At 39.0% G+C, this 27,168-nt stretch overlaps 8 protein-coding genes across 8 annotated transcripts; 3 read left to right on the top strand and 5 right to left on the bottom strand.

Moving 5' to 3' along the window:
- Positions 1–8,116: 8,116 nt before the first annotated feature.
- FMAN_02770 (related to YBR267w) lies at positions 8,117–9,819 on the bottom strand (the record flags this gene model as incomplete). Its single annotated transcript, XM_041820374.1, has 2 exons — positions 8,117–9,656; positions 9,707–9,819. The coding sequence occupies 2 exons, from the start codon at positions 9,817–9,819 to the stop codon at positions 8,117–8,119; spliced, it is 1,653 nt and encodes a 550-aa protein (XP_041686261.1).
- Positions 9,820–10,614: 795 nt separating this feature from the next.
- Positions 10,615–14,611, top strand: FMAN_02769 (uncharacterized protein; the record flags this gene model as incomplete). Its single annotated transcript, XM_041820373.1, has 3 exons — positions 10,615–10,832; positions 10,893–13,075; positions 13,134–14,611. 3 exons carry the CDS (start codon positions 10,615–10,617, stop codon positions 14,609–14,611), a joined length of 3,879 nt encoding a protein of 1,292 aa, XP_041686260.1.
- A 227-nt stretch (positions 14,612–14,838) lies between these two features.
- FMAN_02768 (related to alkylated dna repair protein alkb homolog) lies at positions 14,839–15,930 on the bottom strand (the record flags this gene model as incomplete). Its single annotated transcript, XM_041820372.1, has 2 exons — positions 14,839–15,605; positions 15,657–15,930. 2 exons carry the CDS (start codon positions 15,928–15,930, stop codon positions 14,839–14,841), a joined length of 1,041 nt encoding a protein of 346 aa, XP_041686259.1.
- A 450-nt stretch (positions 15,931–16,380) lies between these two features.
- FMAN_02767 (uncharacterized protein) lies at positions 16,381–17,625 on the top strand (the record flags this gene model as incomplete). Its single annotated transcript, XM_041820371.1, has 1 exon — positions 16,381–17,625. One exon carries the CDS (start codon positions 16,381–16,383, stop codon positions 17,623–17,625), a length of 1,245 nt encoding a protein of 414 aa, XP_041686258.1.
- Positions 17,626–17,870: 245 nt separating this feature from the next.
- Positions 17,871–19,487, bottom strand: FMAN_02766 (uncharacterized protein; the record flags this gene model as incomplete). The annotated part of the gene is made up of 3 exons (XM_041820370.1): positions 17,871–18,742; positions 18,798–18,881; positions 18,932–19,487. 3 exons carry the CDS (start codon positions 19,485–19,487, stop codon positions 17,871–17,873), a joined length of 1,512 nt encoding a protein of 503 aa, XP_041686257.1.
- A 539-nt stretch (positions 19,488–20,026) lies between these two features.
- On the top strand, positions 20,027–21,370 carry FMAN_02765 (uncharacterized protein; the record flags this gene model as incomplete). The annotated part of the gene is made up of 1 exon (XM_041820369.1): positions 20,027–21,370. The coding sequence occupies one exon, from the start codon at positions 20,027–20,029 to the stop codon at positions 21,368–21,370; it is 1,344 nt and encodes a 447-aa protein (XP_041686256.1).
- Positions 21,371–21,789: 419 nt separating this feature from the next.
- Positions 21,790–23,346, bottom strand: FMAN_02764 (uncharacterized protein; the record flags this gene model as incomplete). Its single annotated transcript, XM_041820368.1, has 1 exon — positions 21,790–23,346. The coding sequence occupies one exon, from the start codon at positions 23,344–23,346 to the stop codon at positions 21,790–21,792; it is 1,557 nt and encodes a 518-aa protein (XP_041686255.1).
- Positions 23,347–24,290: 944 nt separating this feature from the next.
- FMAN_02763 (uncharacterized protein) lies at positions 24,291–26,323 on the bottom strand (the record flags this gene model as incomplete). Its single annotated transcript, XM_041820366.1, has 4 exons — positions 24,291–24,501; positions 24,555–24,945; positions 24,993–25,372; positions 25,422–26,323. The coding sequence occupies 4 exons, from the start codon at positions 26,321–26,323 to the stop codon at positions 24,291–24,293; spliced, it is 1,884 nt and encodes a 627-aa protein (XP_041686254.1).
- Between the last annotated feature and the right edge of the window lie 845 nt (positions 26,324–27,168).

Genomic DNA, 27,168 nt, shown 5'->3' with positions numbered 1-27,168 from the left:
ATATCTTTATAATACCTCTTTAATTTTTACTATAAGTCTTAATACTTTATTTATATTATTTTTTATTAATATTTTTAATTTTTTAAGATTTAGGCTATATATAAGATTAATTAAACTTTCTAATTAAAGAAAATAGATTTTAATTTTATAGCTTAAAAGGGTATAAACCTAATATTTAATTAATAACTTTAAAAGATATTAAAAAGTAATCTTTATAATATTATAATATATCTTAAGACTTTTTTTTTATTTAGCTTTTATTTAGGTAATAATCTTTTTAAAGGTCTTATTTTTATTATAGTTTTAGCTTTTACTTTAATTTTACTTTTTATATTTACTTTAATTAACTTATTTAATTATTCTCTATTTAATTAATTCTTTTTTTTTTATAGGTTTAAATACTTAATAATTCTAGCTTAAATGATTATTTAATCCTTTTAATAATATAGCCTTTATTTTAATTATTATAAGTTTATTTAAGTAATAATAGGTTTTTAATAGTAATTTTATTAATAAGGTAGCTTAAATATTTACCTTTAAAATCTCCTTAACTCCTTAAAGAAATATAATTATTAATCCTTTATTTTAACTAAAAATATCTCCTTTTTATAATTATAATTACCTTAAAAGGAACCTTATATTAAAAGATAGCCCTATAGGAAATTAAGCCTATAGCTAATCTTATTACTATTAAGTTTAAAAGTAAAAATTAAAGGTAATTTATAATTTTTAAGAAAATAGATTAAAATAAAAAGAAATTTACTTATAGTTAGTTTTACTTTTTTTAATTCTTTAAGTATTTTAATTACTTTAATTTTTAGACTTTAATATATTATCTTTTTATAGTTTTTCTCTTTCTTATAATACTTATTTTATTTATAATTATAGCCTTTTTCTTTTTTATTTAATTTAAAGCTTTTTTTAAGTAATAATAATTTAAGAGATATTCTTTATATTTATAGTAATAATTTATTAATTATATCTTATAGACTATCCTTTTTACTTTAGTAAATAGTATATTTCTTTTTAAAATTCTTTTTTTTTTTTTAATTTTTTTTACTTTTTATTAATTATTTTCTTCTTTAAGGTTTAATATTAATAAGGAATTATTATCTTTTTAGTATTTTATTTAATATAGCTTAAAAAGGCTTATATAAAAGATATTATAAAGTTATATATATTAATTTAAAAGGGCTAACCTATATATTTATAGCCTAATTTTTTTAATAATCTTAAAAGGATTAATAAACTAAAAAGCTAATTTCTTTTTCTTTCCCTTAAGCTTAAGGTTTTTAATTAATAATATAATTAATTATTTTTATTTAAAGCTTATTTTTGAATACTTAAAGTTAAAGTACTTAACTTACTTTTTAATAGTATTTTATTAATATATTATAAGTCTATTTTTTAGCTTTTATAGCTTTTAAATCCTTTATTTTATTTTTAAAACCTCTTTTTAAAAGCTACTATTTTTAATAGTAATATAGAAATTAAAGTTAAATCCTATAAAGGCCTTATTTAATCTTATATTTATAGTAATACTAACTGCTAAATTATAAGTAAATTATATAATTTAAAGGAATTTTAATTAAGTATTTTAATTATTATTAATAAAATACTTTAAGTAATAACTTAAGGTTTAATTTATTTATTTTATTTATCTATTAATTTAAAGGTAAAATACTATAAATAGCCTTTATTTAATTTTAAAGTAATAATAAAGTTTTAATTAAAATATATTTATAAAAATTAATCTTTTATTTAAAATAACTCCTTTTAATATATTAAATTATAGCTTTATTTCTTTATAAAAAAGCTTAATAAGTTTAAATATAGTAATTTCTTTAAAAATAAATTAAAATTATATAAATTTTATAAACCTATTAACTATTATAAAGATTATATTAATTTACTAACTTTTAAAGATTATTAATAATAATCCTATAATAAAATCTATAAAGACTTTTTTAAAAAGATAGAAAGAAATTAATAAACTTTTAAGCTTTTTATAGAGTTAATATTTTTTTAATACTATCTTTTAGTAAATACTATATATAACTATATACTATTTTATATTAGTTTTTAGGCCTTTTTAATAAAGTTTCTTTTAAATTAGCTTTTAAATCCTTTTAGCTTTAAAGTAGCCTACTAAAAGATTATTATAATATAGCTATAATATTTTTTATTTTAGATTAAATTTTAATAATATATAAAGTCTCTTTTTTATATAAAAGAAGTTATTTTTTACTATTTATTTTTAAAAACCTTCTTTTTTATTTACTTAAAATACTTTAATTTTTTAATTAAATATTAATTTATCTTTTATTTAAGTTAATTTAATAACTTTAATTATTAGTTTTAATATTTATTTTTTAGGGGTTTCTTTTAATATAAAGACTTCTTTATAGTTTCCTTAAAAATTACTATAAATAATCTTAATATACTATAAGATTATATATTAATATTAAATTTTTAGCCTAAATTATCTATATTACTTAATAGTAAAGCTAAATTAATCTTAATACCTAAAGACTTCTTATTTAATTTAAATCTATTTAAGGTTTAAAATAAAATTACTTTCTTTTTAAATATCTTATTTAACCTCTTTTTATATTATTAACTTCTTATTAATACTTATATCTTAACTATCTTTTTCTTTAAGGAATTAATTAATTTTGACTTATAGTAGCTTTCTATTTTACCTTTTAGAAATCTTAAAAAGGCATTAATAAGGTTATTTATCCCTTTTTTATACTTAATAATAAAGTTATATATTATTAAATATAGGTATTATTTAGCCTATTTTTTATTTAATTTAATATTTTTTATAAATAATTAAAGGTTTTAATAATTATTTAAATTCTCTATTTATTTTAAAGATCCTTTAAGGTAATACTATTAATACTTAAATAACTTTATAATAACTATTATCTTTTAATTTAATATTCTATATAACCTCTTAATATTATTAAACTTTTAAAATTAAAATACTATAAGGTAATAATTTCCTTTATTATTTAATTAAAATAAAATATTAATTATAATATAATTTAATATATCTATTTTAATATAAATTTATTTCTTAAAATTAAAATGCCTTAAGACTAAAGCCTTTTTAAATTTAATAATAAAGGCCTAAAATACCTATATCTTTTAATTATTTAATTTTATAGCTTTTAATTTCTTTTTATTTTAGCTTCTTTTTAATAAAATAATTAAAAAAGCTATAACCTTAAAGTAATTATAAATAAACCTTTAGTAGAAATTATAAAATCCTAAAAATACTTAAATCTCTTTATATATTATTAATTTAGGCTATTTAATAATAATATAAATTCTAATTTTATTCCCTTAATAATTAAGATAAATTTTAAAAACTTAACCTTATTTTAATAAAAGGAATACTTAAAGGGTTTTATATATAATTTAGCTACTTTTATTTATTTTAGAATTTATATAAAGTAATTTATATATTCTTTTTTAATTTTAAAGAATATTAAAATATTATTAAAATAAATAATATAAATTATATTTATAAGGCCTTAAAGGGCTTAATAAATATAATACTAAAATATAGTAAATATATTAGCTAATTTAAATAGTATAACTATATACTTAAAGTAGCTATATATAATTTTAAATACAGTCTTTTATTTATCCTCTTTTTAAATATAAATTTAGTAATATATATCCTTAATATTAATCTTAAAGAAATATTTTACTTTTTAAATTTAATTTATAATTTTTAAAATTAAAGGTAAAAGGTATTAATTCTTAATAGTAATTATATTTAGGCCTTAATAATTAATATAAAGGTAAAGTTTTCTATCTTTTTTTAATATAAATAAAATAAATAACTTAATAAGACTTTTTAAGAGGCAAATTTATCTATTTTTTAGGTTTTTTTTAATATATTTATAAAGTTCTTTTAATTTAATTTATAATAGTAAGTAAATAAGTCTATAAAAAGGTTTTTTTCCTTTAATTAAATTAATAATATAATCTATTTTCTTTAAGTTAAGAACTTTAATTATCTTATTATAATTAAAAACCTTAATATATATTTTTAATTTAAAAGGTATTTTTATTATTTAATTAAGCTTTTTAATATCTTTTTTAAAAATATAATAAGGTTCTTTAAGAATAGTAATAATAAAAATCTTTATTTTATTTTAAGTCTTTTTTAAGAATTATTAAAGTTAAAGGAGTTTTAAGTTACTATAATAGCCTTTAAATTATTACTTCTTTATCTTAAAATTAGCTATAATTTAAAGGTCTTTTAGGGTAATTATAGAAAAAAAGATAGGTTTTTTATAATCCCTTTTACTTTATAGTTTAAGTATATTTATATTATAATACTTTTATAGCTTTATATTTTAATTATAGTAAAGATTTTCCTTTTAAATTAAATTTAAAGATATTTTAAATAATAATTAATATCTTTTATAAGGTTTTTAATTAAAAATTAATCTTTATTTTAAATTAAAATTAATTTTTTAATTTTTTAATTTAATTAACTTNTAAAATTAATTTTTTAATTTTTTAATTTAATTAACTTTATAGAATTTAAGGCAGTTTTTAAAGTAATATTTTATTTTATAGTAATTAAAGTATTCTATTAAAAAAAAGAATCTCTTTTTATCTTTTCTTTTATCCCTTATTTATTAAATTAAAGTATAATTTAAGTTATTATCTTAAAGATATTATAATAAATATAATTTTAAGCTTTTTTTAAGGTATATAAGGCTTTTTTTTAATTAATTAGGTTTTAAGGAAGTTTTCTATATACTTATTCTTATAATTTAATATATTTTATAATTATTATATAAGCTATATTAAATCTTTTTTTATTTTAGGTAAATTAATATCCTTTTAAAAGGCTATAATATCCTAAAAGGTTAAAAGTAGCTTTATATAGTATTAATATATCTATATAATAGTATTAAGTTTATAAAGAAAGTAATCTTTAATAAAAATAAAATATTTATAAAAGTCTTAAGGGAACTATTTTAGTTATTATTAAGTACTTTTAAGTTAAGCTATAATAAAGATTTAATAATTCTCTTTATTTTCTATAAAAGTTAAAGATTACTTCTTAAAAGCTTTTTAATCTCTTTTTAAGATTTCTTTTTAGGTTTAAGTTTACTTATTTAAATAGCTTAACTATATAAGTTAGGCACTTAAGGTTATATTATTATATATAAAAAGAATCTAGCTTTTATTAATATAATATTACTTATAGGCTCCCTTAAAGCTTTAATTTATATTATTTAGCTATTTATTTCTTTTATAAAAAGTAATTAAATATTTAAAAGTAATAATATTTTTAGCTTTTATTTCTTTCTTATTACTAAAAGAAAAGCTTTTATAATATTTAAGATAACTTAATAAAGTATTATTATTAATTAAATTAAATTCTTTATTATTAATATTAATTAAAGGTATATTTTAAGTATTTCCCTTTTAAGTTTTAAGGGAATTTTTAATAATCTTTTTAATTTACTATTTTAACTTTTTTACTTATTACTTAAAAGTAAGTTTTTCTTTTAGCTATTTAATTTAAACTTTAAGGGTAATAATATAGGTTAATAATATAACTTACTTAATAAAATAGGTTATTATTTAAGATAGTTTTCTTTAATTAGTTAAGATAGAATTATTAATAACTCTTAAGGTTATTATTAATAACTTATTTAAATTTAAATTAATTACTATAATTCTTTAAGGGTTAATTATTATATTTAAATAATTTAAATAAAAGCTTTAGAATTATTATAATAAATTAATAATAGCTAAATAGATATAATAGTATTATATTAATTAAAGCTTAAAGAGGCAGGATTTCTTAATAAGGGGTTTTTATAATAGATTTAAGGGGGTCTTACAGTTATATAGTAAAAGACTAATTAGCCTTATTATTAAGGCATTATTATAAGCTAGTATTAACTATTATTATTACTTAATATAATATTAATAATAAAAGCTTATTATTATATTAATAAGCCTTAATTATATTTTAAGTAATTAATTAAGTCTTTTAAGGCTACCTTTTAGCTTATAATATATATAATAAAAGACTATTTTTAAGRTATATTTAATTATATCTTWAAAAGCTTTATTTAATAATTTAAAATTATAAAATTAACTTTTTATACTAATATTAACTTATTAATATATAAAAGCTTTTTACTTATAATTTTTTAATATTAAAAAAAGTTATATAATATTAAAATTACTATAATATTAAAGTTATTAATATTAATTAAAGAACTATTTATATAATTAATAATTATTATAGTTAGATAGTTATAGCTATTATTAAAGTTAATTATATAATATTATATTTTATAATTAAATTTTTAGTTTTTTAATTATTATAATTTAATTTTTAAAGGTTAAAGCCTTAATAATAATTACCTTAATAAGATAATAATAAAAAAGGCATTTAGCCTATTAAGGCTAAAAGAAATATCTTTTTTATATTTATAAATTAAGGCTATTTATTTAATTAAATTATAAAGTTTATAATAATAGCTATATAACCTTAAGACTTATTATTAAAGTTATTATATTTTTTTAATATAATATATAATATCTTATATTATATTATATTAAAACCCTAATTTAAACTATTACTTTTTTATTAATATTACTTTATTTATTTTTAAATATAAGGTTAATTAATTATATACTTAAGTATATATATTTAATTAATAAATTTAATTATTATTAATTTTAAGTTAATTTAACTTTTATTAACTAATTTATATAAAAGTTAACTTAATTTCTTTAAACCTTTAAACCCTATTATTACTTTACCTTTATTTTAAAACTCTATTTATAGATATACTATCTTTATATTAAGAGTAATACCTCCTTTACTATAATAACCCTTTTAGCTATATTAAGAAGCCATACTTTATATATATTTAAGCCTATAAAGGCAATAAGGAATATAACTTAATTTAATTTAAAGAAATAACCTTTCTTTAAGACTCTCTTTAAGTCTTTTAGACTTAATAGCTTATAATTAATTTAAATTAAATTAATTAAGCTAAAATAGCCTATATAATAAATTAATTTAATTAAGTTATAATTAAAGATAGCTATCTTAATAAAGGTTAGTATTAATAGAAATAAGTTAAGTTTATTATAAAGTATATTTCTTAACTTAACTTTTTCTATTAGTTATAGCTATTAATATTAATTATAGTTATTAATATAATACTATAAAATAGCCTATAGCTATATAATTAGGCCTATTATATAACTGGCTATAACCTTAATATAGCTATTAGGCCTGCCTTATAGAGAGTTAATAAAAAAAAACCTAAAAGAGATTTATATAATAATAACTACTATTAAAAAGAACTTCTTATTAAAGTGCTAATTTAACCTTATTAAGGTAAAAAGGTTAATTTAAGATCTTTTAAATATAATAAAGAAAGAAGGCTAATATAGCTATTAAAAGGTAAACTTATAGGCAGTATTAATACTGCTTAATTAAGGCAGTAATTATATTATTAAGGTAAATAAACCTTATATAATTTTAACCTTTAAGATATAGGCCTATTATAAAGGCCTTATTATTTAAGCCTTTATATATAAAGTTAATAGCTTAATGGCCTTATAAGGCTAATAGTAAGGAAAAAAAAAATTATATTAAAAAATAAATATTTTATTTTATTATATTTTTATTTAAAACTTTAATTAATTATATTTTATATTTTATATATTATTATATAAATTTTTTAATTTTTTAATAATTATTAATATAATATTATAAAATAATTTTTAATTATATAATTATAATTATTATATATATAAATATAATTTTAATATAATTATTAAATTTATTTTATAAATACTTAATAAATAAAATTAAAAAAAGTTTATATAATAATAATTATTTTTAAAAATAAATTATTTTATAATATTATATTAATAATTATAATTAATATATTAAATAATATAATTTATAATATAAAATAATATTAATAAAAAAGTAATAATTTAAGTTAAAAATTTATTTTTTAATAATAAAATTTAAATCTTTAAAATAATAACTTTTAATTTTTTCCTTTTTATATATTTAAACTACACTTAAACTATTTACTTAACCTCCACCCATCTCACGATAGTAGTAGTTCTTGTGGTTATTGTGTTTCTTTCCATATGCCAAGTCCCTTTGCTTTGTGTGAACCTGCTCCAAGGTTCTTCCTCGTTCCTCTGCACGGCGAGCTCGCCTCTTTTGTTGTTCTGGAGCGCCAACCATGCCCGCCATTCCGCGCGGTACCATTTCACGGGATCTAGACCCAGTCTCTCTCTCAACGAGCTGACCATCGGAAGTCGAACCTTGTTGCTCGGTCTCGACGCTTTCAATCGCCAATCTCTCTGCTCGCTCCTCGGCCGAAGGGTGGTTATGCAGATTCTGTCGGAAGTACTTGTTCAACGAACGATGACCAACTGACTTGCCGGTAGGGAGGTGAAGTTCGTAATCGTCATAAAAGACGGCACGTGTAGGTTTGTGAGCGTGAGAATGCCAGCCATCCGCTTGGTGTCTTTGTCTCGGATCTTGTCGTGAGTGATGTGGGTGTTTATCGAGGCGTTCGAACTGGTGGATGTGACCTTCAGCCGGTACGGCAGTAAGATCTGCTGAGTCTAAAGACGATTCTGAACTATCCGTCTCCCAACCGTCTGCCCCTTCGCCTTCCTCAACCTCGGTTCCATCCTCTTCTGTGAGTTTAGAGGGACGACGTGCCCCAAGCTTCGCTCCTCCACTTGTCTCGTTCACAACCGAGCCATCGTCGCTCATTTCCCCATCATCAGAGTAGGTGCTCCTAAAATCATAGAAATCCCCAATCTCAAGCTGGTCACGCTCAGTCTCGTAGGGGATCTTGCAGTGGCCTGTATCGCGCATGTGTGTCTGAATCCCAAACATGGACGATTTAATCTTATCACAGTACAGGCACTGGTGGTGCTCTCGGATTTTATCTTGGAGTTGCTTGAGCAAGCCGTCGATATCAACAAGATACTTCTTCTCAGGGATGAACATGCCATGAAAGCGTTCCATATGATGTGTGTTGAGAGGAATGGTTGGAGAGGTATAGTTGCAGAACAAGCATGATTCCAGTGTCATGTCAGGATTCTGAGTAGCAGGAATGGGCGTGGGCGTGGCTGAGTCGGAGGCCCTGTTGTCGTCGTTATTGCCTTGTGCAGCGTCTGCGACTGAGGGCTGGGGGTGGGAGGGACGCTTGACAGGAGATGGCCTTTGCTCGGCAATGCTCGCCTTCTGGAGGCCTTCAACAACATGGCTGAATTCTTCCTCGGCGTCGGAATCAACCTCTCCTTGGCTAGGTGCAATAGGTTCGCCAAGAGAGAACGTAGAGCTGACGATCGAGGTTGTTTCGTCGTCAGCTCGACCAGAAACAGTCTGTCCACTACTGGCCTCCTTGGTCTTGTGCTTCTGGCTCGACAGGTGGTTCTGGAATGCATTCTCGCTGTAGTATGTCTTCTCGCAGATGTCACATACACGTTCGAAGTAGGCTTTGTCTGCTTCAGCGCTTGACACCGCCCTTGCCTGCAGAACCTTCTCAGTGAAGACATCGGAAGAAATGGGAGGCAGCGAGGCAACCCGGCGTTTGAGGTTGTATCGACTTTGGATGATTAGCCTCAGCTTCTACTGGAGATCCAAAAATGTACTTACTGCCAATCACTTTTCATGTGCCCCTTCTGCAGATCGATGTTGCGATACGCAACTTGGCAGGTGTTGCAGGTGTATGGGTGCGAGGCTGCACCGGACGCCTGGACACTCGCCATGATAGGAAGCGAAAATTATGCGGTTTATGAGTCCAGATCCGAGTTATGAGGCTTATTTTCTTGTCGCTTGTGCCCTGGTCTTCGGAAGACGGTTATGTTTGGGAAAGAAATTCGGAGTTGAATTGGTGGGATATGGCGGGGCTCTGTAGATAACGTCACACAGAAAAGGTTATCAGTGAGATTGATGACTGACTTTTTTTTTGCCCCAAACCCCGCCACGCAAGGGTACTGGGCCCTTCCAAGCCGTCCTCTGGGTGCGACTGACTTTGAGGCGAGATGCAGAAAATGACCAGTCGAAGCATTGCTAACTATCCACTCAGCTTCACGAGTTATTTTTGTCTTTCCAAGCAAAGGTCCGCGTTTCTTTTGCCTGCCTTAGCCCGCCTATTGCGGCTGGGCCATTGGCCACCAGAAGGTGGAGCTGGTCCACTTCTTAGTCCCAGACTGGCAAGCAGCATGGTGTCAAAGAGAACTTGGCAGTTGGGACTACATGTGGCGTCTGTTAGGGACAGTTAGCTAGGGGCGCATCATCGGCTCTTTCGAGAGGCTGACCAAACAGCTCCTGAGAGCGCAGACTGCCCTCAGATAAGACGATGTCTCCCACGACCAGCATACCCTACTCAGCTTCATAGAACCAACTTGTATCATCAACTTTGTGTAAAATATCCGCGCACACTATTTCGACACCTCTCCTCATGCGATACTTCTCTAAATTTTGACATTTCTTTATCAAATCCCCCACCTCTTACGCCTCCTCCAGGTGCCCATCGAGGCGCGACCCCATCCTCCCATGTCATGACGCCCGATGCCGTTCGTCCCCGGGACAATTCCATCGAACTCACGGCAGATCTAGATCTTCTCGCCGGGCTATGGCAAGAAGCGCCATTTGCACGTCTGCCTCCCGACGCGCCCCCTGACCTCATGGCCTATGTTCAGAACGTTGAGAATCCAGCGCGAGTCTATGCGATCCATCAAGCGAGTCGCCGCCATGGTTTCCAGCTTCTTGTGGAGAGGTTCGTCTGACAACAATATCCATCCACTCAATATCCTCCGTGTTCTGATTATCGAAGCAGATACATCTTGCAACTTCGATCAGGTTGTGAAAATGTCAATTGCGCCACTCCCACTTGCTTCACATGTAGGCGCCGCTTGGTAGGCCGGGCGCCCATCCGAAGGTATAACACGACAAGTGCCAGGACATTGGCGATATATTTAGCAAGTCAGGACGATCCGGAGAAAGGATTATGTCCGTTCCTCCGTAAATCTCGCGAGCCGCCGGCGGCTTTTGGCAACTTAATATTCTCTACGCGGTCATCCTCGTCTTCGCATCCGGACCATAACAGAGCCAGCGCCGCCACCTTGCCAAGTGCACACAAGGAACGGATCTCTAGACCACAAGCACTCTCGTTATCATCCCAAGATGTCATTGCTTGCCCAACGGACGACCCAAGCGACCCGATCTCCCCGATCCGGCACGCAAGTAAGCCAGCCGCAGCATGCACCCCACATTTGAGAGATCGCGACTTGGTCTCTCAGATCCGTGTAATCGAGGCGCCCATGAGCAAGGATCACCGTTCATTCGCCGCGAATCTCTTTGGGACTGTAACTTTCAAGATGCTCGAATGGTTGACACCACGAAGTGTCGCTGCAATGGCGACAAAAATCAGTAATCTCGATTCAGCGGTGGATTTTGACCCTCCCCAAGGTCCAGCAAGCTCAGTCAGAACCACCGCAGGCTCGGATACTCAAAGTACTGCTCCTGAAGAGTCAGATACAACAGCTTCGACGACTGTAGCTGTACAACCTCATGCGACTGACATGAATGAGACTTCATTCATACCAAAACCGCCAAAACCCAGTAACGGGTCACTATCAAAGTCGCGAAAGAATTCTGCGTCAAAGCACAGGCGACGATCTACTGACTCGAACAATACCACCAAGTCCGGGGACAAAGTAAAGTCAACTAAAGCGTCCCAGGTAAACAGCACCTTGCACGAGAAATCTGTGCGACCTAGACACAATAAGAGTTTGTCTGGACGGGGCATCCCAGAAGTGTCTTTAAAACCAGGGTTTTTCGAAAATGTTACAAAACCTTCGGCGCAGTCCCTTTCGCCCGCAAGTCCATCAACTTTGGCACATGTCGAGCCATTTGGTGAGTCCAGGCCGAAAAACGATGCAAATTGTGGCCATCTCAGAATTAATAATTCTCAACGGACGAAAAACCTTGACACAGCACTACCGGACATCTCATCCTACAGTCTGGACAACGTCCTGCCTCAAGCTCTCTCACAGCTCGATGTCAATCTCGTTGACTTCATTTGTGACATTTACGAAGAAGACGGAACAGCACAGTCAGTTATAGTCTCCGCCTCCGACGCAACTCATCCATACCCACGACCCGTGAACCAGCGAAAGCCTCTACGGCGTCAATCTATGTCGCGCACAACTAGGTCTAGAAAACAGTGGCAACGTTTTAATGACCAGACGCTTTTCAACGTTCTCATGGATCCGCAACTCATCGTTCAATCGTTTACTCACGACAGAAAACTCTACGATTCTCAGACACTCTGGTACTGTTTCCATCGATTAAGCCGCATCGCATGTAATCTTGTATTTCACAGTCTCTGGCTAGCTGCCGGGCGCTTGTTTGTTCCTCCGCAAGATTCGAGGCCACACAATTCCATCAAGGACAATGACTCAAGATTACAGAAGCACAAGGGGTCTCTATCCGATGTTGACGCCGGTTATTTGATGTCGATCTGCATGCATGCGTTGGTAGCCGCAGCTCCAGCTGTTCAGGATTCGAGAACACTGTATGAGATGTCCCGCGTCCGCTCAAATGGATTGACCCTCGCCGGCCGGAGCGCCATGGCCCGGCAATCGTCGTCTCGATGTTTAGATTATGATGATGCATTCTCAAACGACTTGGCTATCAGACTTGCCCGTAGGCTATTTTGCGCCATCACAGCCAGGCGGCACTTTTCTAACAAGATGGACAACGCTGGCCCCTTGAATGAGAACGAAAACAACAAGGTTGATATTTTGCAACCTTTAGTTGACCAGCTCGATTTTCTCAGTACAGGCTCAGCGGCGATTTTGGAATTCCCACAATCAGAGCGGCTCTTGCATGAGACTCGAGTGCCAACTGTTCTTCTAGATTGGGCACGTACCATATTACTCAACGAATGGGACGGTCGAGCCGATTTTACCATGGACGGGCCATTTGGGGGAGCTTTATCGTTCATCGAGACCCTACGTATGTGCATGCTCCGATTAGCCAATCAATAGGATCTGGCCTTACTAACTTCTGCAAGATGCCAACCGAAATCTTCTCCTTCTTGGGGATATCCAATTTCGAGTCGATTATCTTTCGGAGCGTCTAGATTCGATCGAGATGCCTGTGGACTGGTTAGCGTTCAATTCGACACGCTGGCGACGACACATCCTGGACTATCCTTACATTTTCAGCCCCGACACGCTTGTTTCTTTCTTTCGGTCCATCAATTTTGCCCGGATGAGTCGTATGTTCGAAGAGTCGAGTTCGTTAAAAACTCGCATGAGTGCTATTGTCGATCCCGGTAGTCTCATTACTAACCCCCACCACAAGATGGTGTTACAAGATCTTTTGAGAACAGCTTCATCGAAATACCTAGTTCTTGAAATCGGCAGGAGTAATGTCGCCCGAGATGCCTTCGACCAGCTTTGGAGACGAGAGAAACGAGAGCTCCTTCGCCCGCTGAAGGTGCACTTGGGGGAGAATAGTGGCGAAGAGGGTTTTGATTCTGGAGGTGTCCAGCAAGAGTTTTTCCGATTGGCAATTGCCGAGTGCCTCGATCCCCAATATGGTGCTTTCACTGTTGACGAACGAACACGCATGGCATGGTTCACCCCTGGGTCATTGACTGAAGATTGGAAGTACGAACTAGTGGGGCTTTTGATGTCGCTCGCCTTGTACAATGGCCTGACGCTGCCCATCACGTTTCCGAGGGCCCTTTATCGGAAGCTTCTGGGCAAACCGGTTGAAGAGCTTCACCATATCGCCGATGGTTGGCCAGATTTGGCAAGCGGGCTAACAACATTACTGGAGTGGGACGAAAAAGATGGCCTCGTTGAGGACATTTTTGCCCGCACGTACGAATTTTCAGTTGAATCTCTTGGTACCGTTGTGACACGAGATATGAGGATGGACAAACAAGCAGACTGGCCCAAGGCAGCCTCAAGTTCCTGTGATATTGCACCACCACACATGGATAACCCAGATGACGCTCCCCTTGTTACCAACGAAAATCGGGACGACTACATCATCGATTACATCCGTCACCTCACGGATGTTTCCATTCGACGACAGTATCTTGCTTTCGAGCAAGGGTTCAATTCTTGCCTCGACAGAAAGTCACTCTCGCTCCTGAGCCCATCCACCTTGCAGTCACTCGTTGAGGGTGTTCAAGAAATTGACATCAGCGAATTGAAGCGGTACGCGCGCTACGTGGGCTGGGATGCTTCGCATCGTACCATTAAAGACTTCTGGTCCATCGTCAAGAGGTACGACGAGAGAATGAAACAACGCCTTCTGGAATTTGTGACATCGTCTGACCGCGTTCCTGTCGGCGGCATGAAGAATCTGCAATTTGTGATACAAAAAAATGGTGAAGAAGATGGCGCGGGTGGACACTTACCGACAGCATATACCTGTTATGGCACACTTCTTCTACCGGAGTATAAAGATAAAGAGGTGTTAAGAGAGCGGCTTGGGATGGCACTTGAGAATGCTCAAGGATTTGGCTTTGCTTAATAAGGCGTTTTTTCATGGGATAAGGTATGGAATCAGTTCTGTTGAGCTTTGCATGGGTAGCGACCAGACTCTATACGCTTAGCCAGCAACTGGAGAGAAAGCACGAGTGACTTTCACAATAGCACATGAAAGCGTCTAATGATAATGCTCAGTTTCAAGTAATGTGTTGTAACTTGCCAGGATAAGCAGTATGCTCTAATCAAGATTATCGAATGGGTATTCGTCTTCTAATCTCGCATTTGCCTGACATTTAGGTTGATTCTCTTGTTTTTCATCCATCCTCGCCAATCCGCAAATTTCTCATCGCCACGGGCTGGCCAGTCTTCAAGATAACTTGGGCATGTATCCTTCAGCACTTTGGGCACTCCATGCCAGGCATATCTCGACTCCTGTGTCATGTAGATGGCATCCCCAGATCTGAGCCTCAAGAGCAGATACTGTTTTTCGCTTGGTGTTTCATTTTCAGACGCTTGTTTAAAGTCATTCGGTGCAATCATAAAGAGCCCATCACAGCCGAAACTCAAACTGATAAGTCCCTTGTCTGTCTCCTCGCTGACATCTCGGTGCATCATCATAGTATCGCCTGGCGTGTAGAAGTTGAGAATGGCTGCTTGGGCAACAGTTTCGGGGAACAGGCCCTGAAGCATGTGTGAGATATCATCGGGAAACTGGGGAGGCAATTCCTCGGGGTAAACACGGTTGGTCCAGTCGTACTGGCCTCCAAGCGTTACCCAGTGCAGTTTTCGCTGCATAACCTGCTTGATTGACAGTGGCTTATGAACGCTGGGGTTTTTTGGGAGAAATGATGCCGGTGTTTCTGGACTGATAGAGAAGAATGACCGTTCATCGTCGTCCTTCCCTTGTGGGTATGGAAGGTTGTAGTGTAGATGTAGGTTGGTCTGGTGGTTCTGGACACTGAGATCACGATGGATCAGACGATCCAGTAAATCCTGTTGCACGTTCTCGGGCACAAGTGAAGGAAGAATCAACAGGCCTATGGTTGTGTCAGGTTGTGGATATATCAAGGACAAGGAGGTTCATGTACCTGGTATTAAAGGGTGGTGTATAACTGGAACATCCTTCTCGACCTGCAAGGCAAACTCAGGGTTGAGGTGAGCGAAACTTTTTGCAACCTGCTCTTTCGAAAGACTCGAGACTTGACGGAAACCAGACTCTTCAAAGGGAGCGCGAGGGTCATCGATTCGAGGGTCGATGAGCAGACTTTTGTGATCTTGACGCATGTAGCTCTTCCACTCAGCGCGCATCTCATCAGATGGCTGCTCGTGGGCGTCGATCTCAGTAAGGTTTGCTGATGCCATTCTGGCCGTGATGATGGAAACTAGAAGCTTGGAGGTTCAGTACATCAGCCCTTTGAATGGGTTCCCTTGGAAAAGACTCACGAGTTTTGTTCCTCTCGTATGTACCTAGGCTTTTCCTCGACTTGCTCTAACGAGTCGAGGTTATTCTACCTGTTCTCACAGTCGTGATCTAGAAATCTGGTGGACCACTTGAAGCAGCACGTGACGTCCTCGAGCTCATCGCAAACCTCACATTTCTCTGGTACCTATGCAGTTACTGGTATTTTCTTCCCGGTTGATTTTCTTCTTGTTTTTGTTCTGTCATTTTACGCTGCTGTCTTATGGAAATAACCATGTTGTTTTGACTGCGCAGAACTGGAACGAGAAACCCATTTGACGAAAATTCTCATATCTAGGTTACCTAGCTCCTACACTACCTACCTATACATTGCCCGTTCAATAGAGGTCACCATGACACCACTAAGAGTCTTTCCGTCAAATCCGCTATGTTATTTATCGTCATGTTCCAAGGTTGCTGGGCAGAAGGCTCACTTCAGCATGTCAGGTCGGATGAACCTGCGTCAACGACCACTTCGCCGACCTACAAGTCGTATTTCCAACCAAGCACTGCAAGCCAGCCCTGCAACTTCACCAGTTGCAGTCACGCCGACCTTGAGTTCCAACGTGAGGGCTGAGGAACCCAGAAGCCAGCCGTCTGCTCAGGAGATTATCGTTCCAGGCTTTTCTCTCCATGACAGTACCTCGAAACCCCGAAAGGCTAAACCGCGAGGACCATTGCCTAAGGGAATCAAGCCCCATCAGCAGGTATTGATAGAGAGTGAGTCGATCTGCTTCAAGCAGGGCTCAACTTCGCCAGTCGATGTGCCGAAAGAAGACAAGCCTGCTCTGGCAGCAGCAGGAAAGTTCTTTGAAGAACGCTACCAGATACTCTACTCTGCCGAAAACCTTCATGACCACCCCCAAAACGACCACATCCCAGAAATTGTTGTACTGGGTGCCTCCAATGCAGGAAAATCATCTTTCCTCAATGCTCTTCTTGGTGGTCGGGAAATAGCCAAGGTGAGCCACAAACCAGGCAAGACTACGACGATGAATGCGTATGGTGTTGGGCCACGTCCCAAGATTGCCAAGGAGCTTATTCGCAAAGGCGATGCACCGCCAAATCACAGCCTGGTCCTCATGGACACGCCAGGCTACGGATTCAAAAGTCAAGAGGCATGGGGAAAGACTATCCTGAAGTACCTCAACGTCAGGAACATGCTTCGTGGCGCTGTGATCTTGATACCGGCCGACAAGAAGCTCAAGGAACCGGATAGGTGGATGCTCAGAACACTTGCTCAATCTAACACTCGAACATTGGTCGTCATCACCAAAGCGGATAAGCCTGGGAAGGAGTGGCAAGATGCATGTCACAGGCTTCATACTCAGATCGAAGCCATCATGCGCGGTTTAGAGGCCCAATCAGCTGCCTCCTGGAGGGAAGGGTCTGGGCGTGTGCTGGATGTTTATGCCACAGCCTCCAAAATTGCGTCCGTATCCCGCCGGCTTGGTGATAGAGGTGGCATTGGGGGCGTAAGACTTGCAATACTGGAGATGGCTGGCTTTTCTCTGGGAGACAAGATAGAAAAGCAACCTGAGACTAAGGCTTATACAGGGAAGCTCGTCTCTTTTGACGATATCGTTTGGAAATCATGAGCTTGGATGTCGAAACCCAGTCGACTCATACATGTAATATCTAGCTCTTGATCATTGTACAATAGTTCGTTCGACATGATAAGACACCTCAGAGAAGCAACTTGGTGCGAGGGCCAGCCCCGTCTTTAATAATGTATTAATACAGCCTTGAGGGGGTAGTTGCCCGTCCGCGCCTTGCCCCTATGCTAAAATCAAAACTCTGGTATCATCATGTGTTTTACTAACAAACGCAGAGACTCTATCCATCACTCCGCCTGGCCTCCATTTGATCTGGCCGATTTTGTCGAAGTGGCAGTTCCGGGTCTACTAATGGACTTGCTTATCGAGTGCCTCAGCTTCCTGCTCCCTTTCGTATCAAACAAACTCTTTACTCTTTTCAACCTCGCCCATCTCTCCTTATCCTTTACATCTCTCTCTTTCTCATCTTCTTCGGCATTTTCTACCCCAGCTCCAACAGAGCCAGGGGTCTGAGTCGGCGTGTTGATGGAGGCGGCCGTTCCAGGCCTCTGGGGTGTGGACGGTGCTCCCATTGATCGTTCAGTTCGCGGTCTCGCGGGTGAACGTCCCTCATAAACACTCCGAAGATGTGCTTCGTTCGCGATGGTTCGCACCAACACCTTCCAGCCTGGCAAGTCTTGCCCAGAAGCCTTCTGGGAATGTGCCTGCTTCTGAGTCTCAGAGTTCGCCCATGGGCAGAAAAAGCGATGCTCTCGAGCTGGATCCAAGAAGTCCATAGGGGCTGGTACCAGAACCTCATTATTCTCGCCCACTTCTTTGCTCTTAAACATCCACAATCCTAGTCGCCTGAGACAAGTGTGGCATGATGCCGAGTTTGGCACTGCGCCGATACGGGCGTTATTGAGGCCTTGCCACCCCATTAAGGCAAGCGATAGTGCGACTCGATTTGGCTGAGCCTCAGCCTCCTTTGCTGCTGCTGGTTTGGTGAAGAAGTCGTTCGGTAGATGTGAAAGAACATGGTCCAAGTTCAACTCCTCTGGCAGTCGAAGATTGAATCCATAGGGCAAGAATGATTTTCGTGCTAGCAGCTCATCATAACGTTCATGTAAAGCGGCAAGACTAGTAGTCGCGTTGGTTAAAGACAACCGGAGAAGGGAATCTGCAACAAGGTCAGAAAACAAAGACGATATGCGCTTCCGACGAGAACAACTTACCATCACAGCCCCGCTTACGCCAGAGACAATCATCCTGGTGAGAAGTTATAATGAGGTCGGCATACTTGTCTACCAATGCATCCTCTACTGAAGATTAGCGCGATGATAAAGGATCCAAGGGGGGGGGAGCCTACCTATCTCGGATGCCACGAGAACAGGAACCTCCTTTCCATCCACAACCTTGCGATTGAGTTTGACAACTAGTTCTCGATGGCAGAGAAGACAGCGAACTGTCTCTTTGCTATGGCAAACCCACCCACGCTTTGCCCATTCTATCTCATTCACTTTGTCCGGCTTTGGAGTCCAGTCCGTTATTTCTTGAAACGTGCCTAGCCTTTTCAAAAGGTCTCCTCGATCGGTCGGTGCATATCGCGCGGGTGCCCCTGTAGATTTCTTGGACGAGTCCTGTGCTTGTGTGCGTCGGGAAACGATAGCAGAGAGGGTCGCAGATAGGTTTGTTCTTTTGCCAGCTCTGGGTGCCGTTGAATCCGGAAAGCCTAATCTTCGACGCTTTTGAAGTAATTCGGCATCTGCGCCGGATACACGAGTTTCTGTGCCGGGCGAAGTAGTAGAGCGATTCGAAGGCGAGTCGGTCTCGTGCGCCAACGTGTCGTTGGCGGCTTTCGCGCTCGATGATCCTAAGCCCTGCAATAGGGTATTGAATTTTCGTTTCGTTGCGTTCGTTGACATATTGCGAACGTGGCCAAGCTCTCTGTTTCGGTCCGCGATTTTGAGCTGAAGAACGCGGTCTGTATACTTTGTTCAATAAAGACGGAATTTGGTTGAGGTTTGCATTGTTACAATCACAATTCGACTAGAGGTGATGATGCTTGAGCTTCGGCAGCTTTCCTCTGGTCGCTATGGTACCAGCGGCGCATGTAGCCTACCCCTGGCTAGTGTGTGTTAAAGTATATGAGTTAGTGATGAGAGCGGCTTCAGTAGTGTACGTCCACAGTAACCCCTGTCCTTCTTAACAGGTTTACTTCTGCGTCAAGGGCGGTTACAGGCGCAACTTGCCAGGTATGAGTAGGTAGGTATGAAGGAGCTATCGATAACGATTAGAACGTCAATAGCAGGCCCCCACCATCGATCCACCCGTCCACAGAAATTTTCCTGTAGCCAGTCTTTGATCAGCGCGACGTCCAAGAAATATTTGTGTCAGTTCCCGATACTCAAAACAATTTCTTGCTGTTTGCAATTGCCCAGGCTTCACTTCGTTGCATTGGCGTATGTCTGGCTCCAAACAAAGCCCTCCCTCGTGGCTATTCTCCAACAACCCTCTGAATCCAATCAACCCTTCAACCGATACTATGGGCAAGAAGAGCACACAAGCCGCGGCTCCTAAGAACGATGCCGCATCTACGCCTCCCCCTGGTCAGCTCATGGACTTGGTAGAAAATTTCCTCTCTGACCATTCTTTCAAGGGCGCTGCCGATGCCTTCAAGAAGCAGAGAGAGAAGAAGGGCTGGAAGGCGACTGCTGCCACCGACGAAGAGGGTAATCCTTCCCTTGTCAGTGTTTACCAGACTTGGGAGGCTACCAAAGGCGATGATAGTAGCAAGTCTAGCAAGTCCAGCAAGAAGAAGTCCTCTAAGAAAGACTCCAGCAGCTCTGCTAGCAGCGACTCCAGCTCTGATTCGAGCAACGCCAAGGAAGAGGACGTGGATATGAAAGACGCCGAGTCGTCCTCGGACAGCGACAGCAGCTCCGATAGCGACAGCGATGATGAGGCTGCCAAGCCCAAGGCCTCCAACACTCTGAAGCGAAAGGCTCCCGTCGACGAGAGCTCCTCTGATTCATCTTCGGACTCTGATTCTGAGTCAAGCTCCTCCGATTCCGAATCTGACTCGGATAAGCCCAAGGCCAAGAAGCAGAAGCGCGCCGCTTCCGAGAGCTCCTCCAGCGACTCTTCTTCCTCATCCAGCGATTCTTCCGACTCAAGCGATTCCTCCGATTCTAGCGATAGTGATTCGAGCAGCGATTCGGACGACGAGAGCGCCAAATCGGACTCTGGCTCTTCTAGCTCCGATTCAAGCTCTGATTCGAGCTCTGATTCGAGCTCTGATTCGAGCTCCGATTCTGACTCCAGCGACTCAGACGACGAGGCTGCTGCCAAGGTACCGCTTCCCGACTCCGACAGCTCTTCTTCCGACTCCGACTCCGACTCCAGCGACTCTGACTCCGATGAAAAGGAGCCCAAGAAAGACAAGAAGATCAAGAAGGAGAAAGAAGTGAAGGATTCTTCCGACTCTTCTGTTACTTTAGACAAGACGTCACCCGAGTTCCAGTCAAACTCTGCTTACCCACCTCTTCCCCCGGACCCCGTTGTGAACGGTAACGGACGCAAGAAGCAGAACGAGCCCTTCTCCCGCATTCCCAAGAACATCAAGGTTGACGCCAAGTTCGCTTCCAACGAATACGTCTCTATCGCCTATTCCCAAAAGGCTCACGAGGATCTGATTGTCACCAAGGGCAAGGGCTTTACAAAGGAGAAGAACAAGAAGAAGAGGGGCAGCTACCGTGGCGGTGCCATCGACATCCACGATAAGAAGGGCATCTATTTCGATGATTAAATACCTTTTTCTGAAAATTATTGTTTGAGAAGGCCAAAATTGGAGCAGGATGAAGCATCGTTTGTTTAGAAATAGCCGGCGTTTGGAACGTGACACGGTCACCGCCAAAGATACATAGATTCATTCTACTGCCATTCTAGGGGCACTATCCATGTTTATTAGACTTTTTTTTATTCCAAGACATGATTAATTTCAAAAGTTTCAGGGTATCTCTATGTCCAACTTCAGTCTACACCCAAATAAGTCGTTATACATCATGCCTCAAAGAAGGGCTCGTGTCGTCAATATCCAGGGTACATAAATAATAATCCAATAGTTTTTATGTCCGTTGCAAGATAGATACCCCAGATTCAGCTACACCCATGCACCAAAAACCTCGTCTGACTCATTTTCCTGTTATAAACTCGCTGCACTTCGTCCTAAAATGTCGTGCGGTCCTTTTCCGTGGGAGAATTCTGAATTTCGACCGCAGGCGCATGTTGCGCCGCTTCATCAGGAATCTCATCTGCACTGAGGCTCTCCTTCATAATGACATCTTTTCTGGCCACTGAGTCCCATGTTCTGTTGCCATCCTTGGCATTCTGGAGTGCTTCCTTGAGCCACTTATTCCATTGTTTCGTACCTGGAGCCGCTCCGCTGCGGCCAACCCAACCGGTAAGTTGAGTCTCGCGAATAGCGAACCACAAAGTACGTGTGAAGCTCGGGTAGCCCTCTCGTTGGTCATTCACGTCTGTGACTTCGTTTGCATTCTTCGCATCTTCAGGGGTTACGTCCTGCCACTGGTACCGCGAGAGATCCCAAAAGTATGATCGAGGGAGCATCCCTAAGCCCCAATATAGTCCGTTGAGGACGATGTAACTTCCACCGATAAAAATCTGCGAGTTCCATGTGCAGTTTCCAAGAAGCACGACACTTAGCATAAGAAGAGTCGTTCCAAGGGCCATGAGAAGCCGATATGTGCGGCCACCAACATGATAGTGACACTCTTCGGTCCCTGAGTACAATTCTCGGGCAACCTCTTCTGTGCACTTGATGAGTAGAAACGCGCCTTCTCGTGTTCTGATCATAACATCGCCCCTAGGGACCTCATTGGTATGTTTGCGATTCATGAGAATGGGATGCCAGAATGAGGCATAGCCCACCACAGTCGACGCAAAGGATATCAGAGAAACAGCCAGAATGGCGTTTCCATCTTGCCATACCACAGCACAAGTGATTATTGCTATGCTTAGAAGGCATGAAAAGACTGAGAGGATGTGGATAGGCGAGAAGAGCTTAGCTGGGACCGCAGGACGTCTCTTCGTGTTGGCAAATGTTGGGTTAGCAAGCATATCTTGGACTTTCTGCTTAGCTGTAGGACGGCGCGCGAGCGGTTTGGGGGCATCCTCATTGCTTGGACAACTGTCGCCGGGAGGACGAAATGTCGTTGTTCGCGCTGTGTTTGGTAGAGGAAGCCCACCCTCTTCTATATGAGGGGCTCGGGGGATTCTGTTGCTTTGGGGGTCTTTTTCATTTGGCAATTTCTCTGTGGTGTGTGGATTTGAGCGACGAGATCTGACCCAGTTCAGACTTCGAGTAGACCAACTTTCTTGTGCAGAAGGAGGATTCATATCGATATCTCCAAAAGAAGGGTCCGTATGAGTGATCTCAAGCACGCGGAAGCTGAAAGGTTGCAGAGCATCCAAAGGAGTAATTATAGTGGCAAAGAAGCCCACAGAGTCGAGCGTGGTTCCGCTATACACACCCGTCATCTTTGCGAGTGTCTCAGGCATCCGGCTTGGACGTGAAGGCTTGAGCAGAGCCTGAGGGGCTGGGATCAGTCGAGGTAGCAGGCACAGCAACGACGCCGTGATAGTCTGAGTCTGTTCAGCCATTGAAGATTCTCCAATGACCGCAAGAAGCGTCACGACATCGAGTGACCAATTGGCCTTGACATTGGGAAACCATTTCCAGCCTGGGCTGCCAGGTTCAGCCATCCTAACGGTATTACAAAGTGGGAGGGAGGAGAGGTATCGAGGCTTAGCTGGTAAGAGGTGTCCGTCTAACGAACGATATCGAGGAACAATCAAGGGAAAACAACTCCAAAAGAGGACAAAACGTGAGATACAAGATTCAGAGCAACATGATGACAGAATGAAGAGAAATCAGAATTGAAACTCGGGGCTTGTCAGTTAAATCACATTTGGTAGGGAGTTTCAGCCCTCTTGACATAAACGGTTAACGAGTGGATCGATCGCTGAACCGCTGCGCCACGGCGGCTGCACCCGCTCCCAAGCTTTCCCTCCCCACGTCTCAGCTGAATCAAATGATACAATGATTGTGCGCATTTAACCGTTATCTGTTCTAGATAAAACCTCAGTTTTGACTCTATGGATTCTCATTATATGATTGAATTCAGATAGGCTTCGTTCCTAGGTTGGATTCAAGGCATAGTCTCAGCAATTACCTCTGTGCTGAGTCTCATCAAGTACCCTACAGCCGCCGCCAAGAACGTAACCCAACAACCAGCAGTTCAGGCCGAATAGCTCTGTGTAACAGGGCTGTGCGATTACGGCTCATCCAATAAATGACCTAGATAAATGTCTCGTAGGCGGTCTGTGTTGTACGACCTCTACATCTCTACATCGGAAAGGGCTGACGAATTATGCAAGAGAGTTGGATAATCAGTCGGTCGATACCAATATTTCTTTGTCCTCCTCTGGTTCTCAAAGCTGTCTCTATGGCCCTCCAAATCATTCATCTATCGTCGGTAGTCTCAAAAAGCCAACCTAAACGCCGTTCTAGGAGGTAAGTAAATCATAGCGGCCATCGCCTTCTTACCATTCACCAAACTCCGAACTTGTCAACAAAATAACCGCCACGTTAATCATGAGTAGGCCACTCGCTTCGTAACAAAACATTGCCCCGTCGGTCTGTATCGTTAGACAGCTTTCGGCTGCTCGTCATATTCTTCGATCATCCACTTGACAAATTCTTTCCACTTCTGCTCCCAGTCGCTGAATACACGGTTGTATTCAGACTTTGATAGGCAAGCGTGCTCCAAACTCCACAACGCCAGTTGCTTCCAACCAAAAAGGCCCATGTCAGCCTTACCAACCAACACTTGGTAGAAATCATGAGATAGAGAGGATCTGTTAAGCTACTTTAGCAATGTTCGTCGTCTGTTCTGTCGGAAGCACCCTACCTAAACAGTGTACCATTATCCGAGCTTACCGTGCAATGCACATTGTTGGCAAGAAGCTGATACATTGTGTGACCGCTGACGCGAGGCGTGAGTCCCAAGATCTCATTTGAGATGGGACACAGCTCGAGGCAAACACCGCGCTCCTTCATATGCTGCATCACATAGGGGTGCTTAGCTAGCGCAAACCCATGCCCAATTCTCTTCGATTTCAACAGGAGGGCATCAACAAGGTTGCCATCTGTATCGGTTCCCATATCTAGTGTCTCGCCACAGTGAAATAGAAATGGAATTTCAACGCCATCTCTGTCGCAATCCTCCTGGAACTTCAGAAGCTCGGGGATGAAGTCCTTGATGGGGCGCCCTTTGGACTCTTCGCCAACAAGGTCGAAACCTGCTTTGTGGTTAGGATATAACTTTGGGGGAAATTTATTCTCTTACCTGCAATCCACTCGGGCCACATCTGTTTAAATTTAAGGCACTCTTTGAGAGCAGCATCGATCTGCGCTGGCGCAAATGACCGAGGTGTACAGTAAATCACTTTCAGACCACCAAAGAACTTTCCTTGCTTTTTCATGTCGGTCTGGAAGTTTTTGACCTCTTCGATTATCAGTTCCATGATGCCTTTGTTGTCGATGAGCTGAGTGCCGTCATCGCTCCAGAGTTGGTTGCTAGTCATGAAGTTGGGCCGGATTTCAGCATAGCTGATGTTGTCTTTCATGAAATCCTCCAGACATAACCGAGTGTACCTTCGATATGCTGTCGCATAGTTGAAGAGACCCTTCATCATACGTGTCCGCCCGTTGAACTTTTCCCAAGCCCTATGCTACGTTAGTGTCTGCATACAAAAGGTATAGATCGTGAACGTACCCTGATGCAGTCTGCAAATGATTATGCGCCTCCCCCTCGTGAAACATGAGCTTCTCGAATAGCCACTCATCAACATTGGTTGAATCTTTTGCATAATATCCAGGGAACCTGTCAAGAAAATCTCTAAACCGCATCGTCTGCCGTGGTTGATATGCCTCTGAAAACAAGTCGCCAGGTGTTTCCTTCTCTGGGCTCAATAAAGAAAATTGGATTTCACATCGATCGAAATTAATAAAATCATTGTCCGAAACAAGGGGTATATCGCTGGTGATAAACATCCGGTCCATCTCCTTTGCAAGATTGAGCAGGACCTGGGGAGCAAGACAGGCGTTGAAATGAATGTGCAAGTGACCACCCTTGGGTATATGCTGCGCTACGCGGAACAAGGACGTTTGATCGATGAGATGCTTATTCGATAGAAAATGATCTCCAGGAAAACGAGGGTGCTGCTGGCCACCATAGCCCGTTCGTGGTGCGGCCTGAGCATATACATTTTCCTCATCCTCACTCCTCAGTCTCTGAAGGATGGCTTCTGCTCGTCTCTCTTCAGGAGTGCTGCGCGTGCGACATCCATGGTCAAAATCCAGAGCCTTCTCTCGCGCTACCATCTGTTGTCGCAACTTGAAGTACTCCCCAACGACTCCAGGCTCTTGCGTCACGGCATCCGTGACTTCTGCCTTTTCGATAAGAACACCTCGTGCCAAGATCTCAGCATCATGGGCCTGGATGTGGTTCCGCGCAGCCGCGGCATCATCTAGAGCTGGCTCTCCCATCCGAGAAATCTTTGCGCGTTTTGATAGACGAGTCATAAAATCGGTATGTGAATGAGGCTTCCTATGGTGCTGATCGAAATCGTCCTGAGCTCCTTCCACTGGCTCTGTCCTTGAGCAGAGCGCGCCCATTTATGTTGGAGAAGCGGATAGCCAAAGTCTGTAAGATTGGCTGAGTGGAGAGGTAACAAAGGAAGCGCCAGAGGCAGCAGAGGCGCAGTCATTCACGGCTCGTCTAAGAGAGCCGTGGCTGTTTGCGGTGAATGACTCCAAACTCGATAAAGCGCGGCTCACAAGCCAGAGCCAGGTGATGGTCATTAGGTAGCCAACGGTGGGCGGGGACAACGGCCAGTGTCAGTCAGTAATGTGCTTTCGCCAAGGTACCTCTGGATGGCTTGGGTCCGTCCGTCTTTGTCTCGTGAGGGAGCTGTTGGTTGACGGGGAATCAAGTAGATAGATATTCTTAGACAAACACTCAGCTATCATTCAGCTCAGAATTCTGCTGGTTGGAAACAAGGTCGGCAGTTTCATGTATTCGATCAATCAACCAACATGAAATTTGTTGTTGCTTGTTACAAGTTCCAAGGTCTCGGGGGCAGTGCCCTTGCCTTAATCAAGGCTGAATGAAGGCTGACCCCAACCTAAGTCCCCGACCTCGCTACACCTTAGTAGGTAGTAAGTAATAAGGGAAGATCAGGCACAGAGTCAGCCTGCGCAAGCGCTGGTTCGCTGCATTTGAGTGACTGCAGCGACTGGCAACGCGCTAGTCTCACTTAGGCTCCAAGTCACAAGCCTAAGCGCTTAGCCAATGGAACCTCAATAAAACGGTACCTGGTCACCTCCTCCATCTCACATCCTACTGAGATAAGCCCAAGGTATTGTTCAATTATTGGGCCAAAATACTAAGTAAGATCAGAAACGCCTCATCAGGCTTCTAACGAAAAGGCAGAGCATAGAATATCAGATCAGCCATGGTC

Source organism: Fusarium mangiferae (genome assembly GCF_900044065.1).
Source record: "Fusarium mangiferae strain MRC7560 genome assembly, contig: FMAN_scaffold010, whole genome shotgun sequence".
NCBI lineage: Eukaryota > Fungi > Ascomycota > Sordariomycetes > Hypocreales > Nectriaceae > Fusarium > Fusarium mangiferae.
The sequence above is the reverse complement of the archived record's forward strand: the minus strand, read 5'-3'. Positions and strand labels throughout refer to the sequence as shown.